This window comes from Eubalaena glacialis, chromosome 1 (genome assembly GCF_028564815.1).
Source record: "Eubalaena glacialis isolate mEubGla1 chromosome 1, mEubGla1.1.hap2.+ XY, whole genome shotgun sequence".
NCBI lineage: Eukaryota > Metazoa > Chordata > Mammalia > Artiodactyla > Balaenidae > Eubalaena > Eubalaena glacialis.
In genome coordinates, this window is record NC_083716.1 from 10,005,236 (window position 1) to 10,014,989 (window position 9,754).

The 9,754-nt window shown below is 39.2% G+C and overlaps 1 protein-coding gene across 8 annotated transcripts in view; it reads left to right on the forward strand.

Moving 5' to 3' along the window:
* ATE1 (arginyltransferase 1) overlaps positions 1-4,067 on the forward strand; it is a 169,757-nt gene extending 165,690 nt beyond the window's left edge. For all 8 annotated transcript variants that reach the window (XM_061187570.1, XM_061187785.1, XM_061187580.1 and 5 more), the window contains one exon: positions 517-4,067. In XM_061187570.1, the coding sequence (XP_061043553.1) occupies positions 517-695 (179 nt within the window). In that variant the 3' untranslated portion in view covers positions 696-4,067. The remainder of the gene's footprint in view (positions 1-516) is intronic.
* The last annotated feature ends 5,687 nt before the right edge of the window (positions 4,068-9,754 follow it).

A 9,754-nucleotide genomic window follows, 5' to 3' on the forward strand; every position in this document is an offset into this window, starting at 1 on the left:
CCGTGAAAGCTGCAAGCATCTGCCCTCCTGCCTGCACAACACGAGTGCCCATCGCCCCAACCGGGCCAGTTCAAGTCAGCCCAAACTGCTGAGTCAGCAGAAAGCCTCACTGCAGGGATGGAAACTTCACACAGTGTATGTCGGCTCGGGGAGAGGCAAAATAAATTTAAATCAGACTCAGGAACGATGCTGGAGAGCTGTAAACTTTATCGTGTATGAGAAAATAATAAGGACATTGAAGGCCATTTGAAAAATTGCATACAATTCCTCGTCTCTCCCTGATGTGTCAGCGCTCTTAGTGGAGGGAATGTACTGCCTCTCAGCAGGGCGTTTGTTATTTGTTAACATGCTCAAGTTAATCTCAATACTGCGCACCCTCATTTGAACATGCTGCTCAGAGAAGACATCTTCATACATAATACATAATTTTTATACTTCAGTTAAACATTCTTAAATTAGGAAATGGAAAGTGGTTTGATAGGGGCTGTTTTTAATCCATATTTTTTGTTACTGCAGTGGATGAAGGTCGCAGTAAGGAACCTGACCGCCTGCAGGTGTTTTACAAGAAGGCCATAATGCCTTACGGCGTGTATAAGAAGCAACGGAGAGACCCGGGCGGGGAGGCCGCCGTGCTGCAGTACGCAGGCCTGGTGGGGCAGACGTGCGCCGAGCGGATGCTGCTCTTCAGAGACTGAACCGCTCACTCGCCTCTCCGCCCGGCACCCCTGCCGGCGTTGTGCTGCTGGCGTATGCAAGTTCATTACCCGGGGCGACTTCATTACCAGCGCAGGTTCATTACCTGGGGGCGACTCTGTAACCATCCGCAGATTAGACTTCTTAATTTTGGTGGCTATCTAGCTTTTCTAAAATATTTTGTGGCAATGTATTTGTGAGAATCTCATGGTTAATATAAAGATTTTTAAAACATGTTATGACCGAGACTCATAATTGGGGTTTATCATTTCGGAAGTCTGTTTTATGAACAAGAGACGGTAAACTTCTCTTGTTACTATTAAAACAAACTGTTTCCTCAGAGCCATTTAAAACATTAGTTGATGCTGAAAAACCTTCGGTGTGGGGAAGAAGTGGGAATTCTGTGGCATCACTTAGAAAATGTCTTCTCAAGGGAGCAAAACTGAGCTGTTACTCAGTGTTCAGTATTCCATCACTGCCGAGTGTTATATTCTGTAGTTTAATAGAAAACTTGAAAAAAAGGAAATAGTACAAACTTCCAAAAAAGGCTGTTGTGTTAGCATCGGATGTCTCTTTACCCAGGACAGTCCTATTCGTGTCTGCTGTCTTGGCACAGTTATTTTTCCTAGAATAATGACTACTCGTGCTCCCTTTTACTCTCCAGAATATCCCAGTTTGGACAATAAAATATGTGATTACCCTAGCTATATATTATATTGTCGAAACTGGGATACTTCGCGTTATTTCTCAAAATCTAAGAAGTGCAGTTTTTTTTAGAAAGTTGTTGGCTCCTGCCTTGACCTAAGCCCCATCAAAGGTAAATATAGACTAATTTTTATTTCCTTAGAACTCAGGACACTTGTTTTTGGTTATTGATTAAAAACTAGTTTCTATCTGACTACTTTTATAGCTGTGCTACGCATTGCATTTAAGTGAGGTAGGCATCATCTTGACCTCTGTTCCGGGGCAGGAGGTGAAGCCACACGGTTCTTGCCCTTTGGTTTGGGGGCCAGAGAGGAGACACCACACTTACCAGTCTGCAGCAGAGGCGGGTCCTTCTTTCCCTCTCCCTTCTCTTAGTTGGTCCTTCACTCATTCAGCGGATGTCCCTTGTCCCCCACCTTCAAGGCGGCAGGCACTGTGCCGGGAGGTGGGGGGGGAGGGCAGGCGAGTCGAGCTGTGCTGGAGGCGGTGAGGGCCAGAGGAGGCGTACTTCCCTGTGCTCTTTCTCAGCTGACCACCACCTGCTGCCACCTGCTTGGCCACTGAGTCCTTTTCATTTCTCATTTTGCCCATTTTTTCATTTTCTGTTGATTGACCTTTTAAAAAACCGTGTTATAAAACTTAGTGGCTTGAATCCCACTACCGATTTTTAAACTTTTCTCTTAAATTCACTGAGTTTAGGTATAAAACATTAGAAAATAATTTCAGCTAGCTAGAATAAAAGGAAGGATCATAAAACAATGGTTTTAAAAGTCAGATGTCTAGAAGTTCAGCATCCAAATAAATTGTATTTATTCATTCAGGGAGAGAGAGTGTGTGTATGTGGGTAGCACCTACCATGAGCAGGTACTTAGCTAACTGGGGATAGAGTAGTGATGGCATGGATTTTGCATTCTCTGGAATTTTGTCCTTCAAAATAGTCTCCCAAGAGCATTTGATAGACTCTTATTTAGAACTGCCTTCAGAATCTGTGGAACATATAAAAAAAAATTTCCCTCTGAAGTGAAGATAGCTTAATTTTTTAACGATTTATGAAAATGATACTTTAAGCAAGTAAACATTAAGAAAAGCATAAATAAGAAAGTGAGAATGACCTGAAATCCTATTGAGTTGAAAGAAATTTCAAAATAGGACTTCAGAAGCGTTGTGAGTAATCTCAGTATTATTAAAATAAGTAGGGTAGGTCCATACCTGGTACCCTTGGCATTGGAATGTCCAGGTTGATGTCATCAGGTGAGTTACACCAACTTTCGTCTTAGCGATTAGTGTGTAGAATGGAATTCATTAAGATCACAACTCAAGTATCAGATGAAGAGAAAGCTTGAATCTTACTTCTTACCACAACTCTGGTGTTTTCCTGCAGAGTTCAGTTTAGGGTTCCTTCAGAGGAAAAGGATTAAGCCCCCTATCTGGAACTGCGGTGCTGTCCCTGCGCGTGGCATTCTAGGTTGGCTCCATTGAAGCTCCAGAGAGAGGTGGGCACGAAGATTCTTCTACTCGGTTGCTATTTTCGTGTGTTGTTTTCCTGAGAGTAGACAGTGTATCGATCCTAATGAACAAAGTGTCTTCAAAAGACGATTATTTGTTCTTTTGAGCCCTGCTGAGTGAATGTTGATAGTGGGCTAGAAAAGGACAGTCAAGGAAAGTGACTTGGCTCTGTCAGGTGACAAGCAGTCTAGCTGAGAAATCTGATTTTACATTAATGGCTTTCATCTAAAGAAGGATGCATGAGAACCTTTCAAAGATAGTTTATATCTTTTCAAGGCTGGAAGCTTTGCATTTACAATCTTAGTGCTGTAGTCCCTTTCTGATTTCAGATAAATTTATGCCTGCCTCCCTGTCTTGGGAGCAAAAATGTAATAGAGATTCCCCATGCTGTCATCTTTATTTAAATTATTTCAGTTCTGTGAGATTTTTGTTATCTTATTTTTTTTTAATGTAATCTGAGCACTTTCTTTATGTTCTGAAAGATAGAGGCTATTACCAGATGAATATATTATTCATTTGATTAAAATTATTTAGATAAGAAATTATTACTGTTTATGTTTGCTTTCAGATAGCTTATTCTAATTTTTATCCATTTTGCAAAATATCAGTTGTATATGATTTCTTATGTTTTGGAATTTATTATGTAAATGAATCTTTTCAGATTTCTGGACAGTATATGGTTTCATTTGGTAAGCTTTATATTATTTCAGTAGAATAAAGATGAGAAAGATGACGATCAGCTGCTTAAAATGTATCTACTGTTGCTTACTTTAAAGAAGGAAATGAAATGGAAACAATTGGGAAATGTGTGAATTAGGCTAGTTACTCAAATGTGGATTATTTTCCAAAAGAAAACCAGTGACTGTAAGACAAAACACATTTGATTTTTGCATGTGATATTTTTTGCTCTTGTATATGCTTTTTGAACAGTCCATTTGATAAAGCTTGAATGGAAAAAATAAAACTCCCTGTCTGCAGCGGCTGTTGGTGGTCATTACTTAAAGGCCGACGTGTCCATCTTTCGAATTCTTGGCACATTTCACCTGCAGTGAGTATGCAGGAAGCCGAGGTCGCCACTGGCTACCTGAATGACAGTGTTTAATTTGCAGTAATTGGAATCCCAGATCACTTAGTTACCTAAATCAAAGCATGATGGCTTTCTTTCTCAGGAATAAATAAAAGTAAAGTATTACCTTTGGGTAAAAGAATGTCTATTCCCTAATTTTTCACAAGATAAATTAGGGAATAGACATTCTTTTACCCAGAGGGACTCGAAATAATATTTAAGTAGCAAACTCAAGTATATATTTCTCTTAAAAAGTTTAGTTTTCAGAGAAATTTTCATAAATATCTCACAAAGCAAAGTGTGCTTTCATCCTTCGCAAGAGTCCACAGCATATTTCTAGAATACATTTTAAAGTGTTTTGTCTTTTTACAGTTAAGGGGATCCTGGTAGGTTTATGATAAAATGAATCCTGTTTCCCAAGTGATTTGAATATTATTTATAAATCCCACTGATATTTTTTCCAGAATGGAAATAGCTTTATTATTTTTCTTATTTGAAATGGATAGTGTTCACCAGAAAACATTTAGACAGTATAGAAAAGTATACCAGAGAAAAGAAAAATCACTTACAATCCTATCACTAACTATTACTACTGTCATTCACATTTTGGTGTATGTCCTTTCAAACTTTTTTCTACTTAACATTTATGTATATGTTTTATTTTGAAATAAATGTGAAATTATGCCATGTATATTTCATAATTTTTTCATCTATTTATTTTTTTGAACATCTTAATTTACTGTGAAAATGAAAATAGATTGGAAGAATAATCATTTAAATGGCTGTATAATATTCCACTGCGTCTATACTCTTTTGAGACAGGAGGTTTAAGACTTTAGTCCCATCTTATGGATGACAGGAGTTGTAATTGACCGGCATTAATTGTTTTTCGCAGTTCTTTGTAACACTTGGCAACATTGTTCTTATTCCTCATTGCCTGATTCCCTTTGCCTTTCACTGGACAATAGGAATTTTCTCCTTACTTGAAGATTCAGAAAATGTGTGGCTTTTAAAACTGAGTGCCCCTCCTCTCATTGTCCCTCAACTAAATATTTTCTGGGAGACCTACACTATTGTTTTTACAGTTTGTACACCTCTAAAATTTCCAGTTAGAAAATGTCTTATTTAAAAGCTTAAAGTTATTTAAAACCAATTAAGGTTCTGATTCATTGATTCTTTGTAGAACAGAGGTCTTTAAAATGCTTACCTGGAAAAGGTGGATAACCATACCACTATTTTTAATTTAGCTCAGTTTTTTACGTGTAAAAGTATGTTGGCCGTTTAAGATTTAATTCTAAGTAAAACTGCATTTTTCATATACAGTTAGTGTCAAGTTGGTGTCTTCAATCCAGTCCTATCCAGAAAATATTTTCCAATTAACTGTTGCAATTAGACCAAAAATTAAAGTTGCTGAATATGTTTTGCATGCCAAACTTTTATTCTTTTAGACCTCCAAAGTAGCTTGCAGATTTGTTATAGCTTTGTTTCCTCGTCACATCTCTTCACCTGCAATATGAAGAAGCAATTCCAAATAGAAGTGCTGTTTTTTTTTTTTTAAAAACAAAACAAAACAAAAAACCCTAGCATAGCACATCTTACCATTATGTGGCACTTGTGATTTTTAATAATTACCTGTTAATATGGCACTCAAAAGTAAATGTTTCAGCCACCTTGGAGGCAGAGAAAGATATCCCTCACTTGTCTGGCAGGTATAAAGCAGACTGTTAGCAACGACCACAGATATCTTCGTTTCTTTCATCGTTACAATTTTATTGAAGTCAATATGCAGAAAGTGGTTTTTAAACATTTATTTATCATTTATACATTGCCAGCTAGAGCGATTATACCAGAACGGTATAAATATTGTACTCCCAACTTGCATGATTCAACTCTGTGATTTTGGATCACACTTTCCCCTGAACCTTAATTTTTCATGCTTTTGTCAGTCTCTGCCAGGGTCTTAAAATCATTTAACATAGGCCTTTTTTTTTTTTTTTAATTAGCATTAAATGAGAACTCATGAATACTTCATGAAGTCCAATTCATCACTTTGTTAATTCAGTATTCAGTGAGTCTGAATAGCATCTCTCAACTAATGGAGCTTTTTGATCATGAAACAAGAAAAACAGCATTTTAGGTTTGTGGATTCAGTGCTTAAGGCTCTTGCCTCAGTTGTATGTGGACAGTTGTATGCATTTTTCCAGCTCATTTTAAAATATTGAGAGATGGCCAGATTGTAATTTGGAAGCTAACCGTTACTGATGTTATTTTATTGACCATTAAAGCAAAGATTGTATATGTGTGTGTGTGTGTGTGTATATATATATATATATATATATGTATATATATTGGGTCGGCCAAAAAGTTCGGGTTTTTCTGTAATACATACACACACATACAGTGAGAGAGAGTGTACTTAATTAAAGCATGCTGGTGATAGTATGATTTATTCTCAGTTTTCATTCAAAGGATCAATTTGATAAAGGGTTTGGATATACAAGACTGTTGTAGGGACTTCCCTGGTGGTCCGGTGGTTAAGACTTCACCTTCCAATGCAGGGGGTGCGGGTTCGATCCCTAGTCGGGGAGCTAAGATCCCACATGCCTCAGGGCCAAAAAACGAAAACATAAAACAGAAGCAATATTGTAACAGATTCAATAAAGACTTTAAAAATGGTCCACATCAAAAAAATCTGTAAAGAAAAAAGACTGTTGTAGAAGTCATACAAACTGATAAAGCTGCTCTGTCCAATAACAGCCTGTAGCCACATGTGTCTATTTAATTAATTAAAATTAAAATTTAGTCCCTCAACCTCACTAGCCACATTTCAAATGCCCAGCAGCCACATGTGGCCCCAGCTGTCGTATTAGTTTCCTGGGGCTTCTGTAACAGGTTACCACAACCTGGATGTCTTAAAACAACAAGAATTTATTTTCACGCAGTTTTGTAAGCTACAAGTCCCAAATCAAGGTTTGGCAGGACCATGCTCCCTCTCATGGATCCAGGGAGAATCTTTCCTTGCCCCTTCCAGCAATCCTGGGTGGTTTTGGCTGGCAGCTGCGTCCCAGTTTCTGCTTTCGTGTTCACGTGGTCATCTTCCCTCTGTGTATGTTTTTCTGTGTCTTCGCATCTTTTAGGACTCAGTCATATTGGATTTAAGGCCCACCCTAACCCAGTATGACCCCATCTTAATACATCTGCAAAGACCCTAACTCCAAATAAGGTCACATTCACAGGCACTGGGGTTAGGACTTGAACATATCTTTTGGGTGGGAGGACACAGTTCAACCCAGAGGAGCTGCCATGTTGGACAGTGCAGATACAGACCCCTTCATCACTGTAGCAAGTTCTATTGGACAGTGCTGCAGTAAGACGATTTTTAAAACTATGTCATGATTTGATAATTTTTTAAGGTTTCTATATGGCAAAACACCATGGAACTACTACAGCAAAACGTTTGGGGCAACTTATTTTGACACTTTCTGGTTTCTCTTAATTTCCACTGTGCAATCTATTCCATCTTTGATTTACATGCATCTATGCATATGTATGAATTTGTGGTAGCTCATTACCCTGGGGCTGTGTCAGTTTCCTAAGTTACCTGCCATGTCATGATTTAAACTATGTACAGAGATAGTGTTTCTTTAAGAACAATTTGAATGGAAGATTAATTTAGAAATATACAGGATTCCTGCTATTTTATTATTTCCATTTTTATATTGCGTCTTTCTCATTGTTCTAGTTACATGTTAATTTTGATCAAATAGAAAAAATTTATAAATTTGTCAAAGTCTGAATCTATAGCAATAAAAGGATCTAAATGCATCCCCCAAAAGCAGTCTACCAAAAAATTATGCAGTGACTAACTTCGCAAAAGGAAAGTGGGAAAAATAAATGCTCATCACATCATCTCTCTTATACTGTTAAATCTACAGCTGGTGGTTACCTCATGTGCGTAAGTGGACTCAGAAGACAGATTAGATTGATTTACAGCTCTGCTTTTTAAAGATTTTTTTATTCCTTTATTATTATATATTTAAGGGTAATTTTGATTACTGTTTTTTCCCCTAGTACAGCCCACTTCTAGCCAAAACTGTGTGTCAATGTTCTCAACATGAAGCTCTTTAGGAATTTCAGTAGAGGCATGTTAGTTAGATACGGAGAAGTTAGTTCGGAGGCACTTCACCAAAGCTGCTTTCAGACCCCCGTGAGCAGAGCTGGCGGTGGTGGGAGATCAAAGGAGCCTCCGAGGTTGGTCACTGGCCACTGGGAGCTCCACGCAGTGTGAGGGATGATGTCTACAGAAATGAAGAGTTACTGTCTCTAGTCTCGCTAGTTTTCTGCCTATTCTTGAGAGCCACCGTGATTTACCTAATACTATTCCATACGCTAATTTACTAAGAAGGCCAGAAAAACATCCGTGCGTGGCCAAGCTGCTTCTACGACAGCTGGTGGTTCGTGCTTGAGGTCATTAACATATCTGATAATGTCACCAAAGATTCTGTTGGGAAAGTTTGGAAATAAAGGAACCAAGTCTAGAGAAGAAAAATCTGGAGAACAGTTTGAGCTTATTATAACAAGTGCTTTATTCATTTCTGTTAGCCTTTACTGCCTCCGTTAAGCTATGGAAACTGTTACATGTCAGCATTATCGGTGAGTGATGATGAGTCGTGGGCCTTGCTTATCTGCAGGTTGCTTATCTAGCCACTTCCCATCTGGAACATACATGGAGAATTAAAAAGTAAGGTTTAGGGCTTCCCTGGTGGCGCAGTGGTTGAGAATCTGCCTGCCAATGCAGGGGACACGGGTTCGAGCCCTGGTCTGGGAAGATCCCACGTGCCGCGGAGCAACTGGGCCCGTGACCCACAATTACTGAGCCTGCGCGTCTCTAGCCTGTGCTCCGCAACAAGAGAGGCCGCGATAGTGAGAGGCCGGCGCACCGCGATGAAGAGTGGCCCCCACTTGCCACAACTAGAGAAAGCCCTCGCGCAGAAACGAAGGCCCAACACAGCCATAAATAAATAAATTAAAAAAAAAAAAAAAGTAAGGTTTAAAAAAAAAAAAAAAGAAACAAACTTGCCTCTTAGCTAAAATGGGCTTGAATCCAGGTGCTAAAGTTCATGCCTTACTCATAGGAAAGCCACTTGGGCCGTGTGGTATAAGGAGAAGAAAATTTTGGTGCTAAAGTAAAAGGATAAAGCAATCTGGAAATGACATGTGAATGGAAGGGGGCACATCATCTTGCTGTATGTGCGGCCAACATTCAGCACAGCCCCCATGGACAAGGGAGACTGGGCTTGAGGAAGGAAGGTGGACCAGGGGTGGGAGGTGCTGCTAGCAGACCTAGAGCAACCTTCTGACCACATTCCACTAGCGACTGGATCCTTTTATAAGCCTTAATAGTTAAAAAAAAGAAAAAAAATAGTGCAGGGAACCTGGACTCTACAGGCAAGCCGGCTCAAGTCCCAGGATCACTTACTAATTGTGTGACCTTGGGCAAAGCCCTAAGGTCTGCAGAGCTCAGCCTCCTCATCAGGAGCGTGAATTGGGGCCTGCGTAGAAGCCTAAGCACACTGTCTCTCTGCCCCACTATTCTTCAGCCCATCACACCTTGCCCAAAGCAGATGTCACCAAAAAGAAAGGTAATAGAAATAAAGTTTTAACAAAATGTTAAAAAAAAGGAAGAGTAAACCCTACTAATCCAAGGCAGAAGACCCTAAACATCTCAACAGACCCTTGGCACACAGAGTTTCAGGCCAGTTGTAGTTGACATTGGTAATGGCA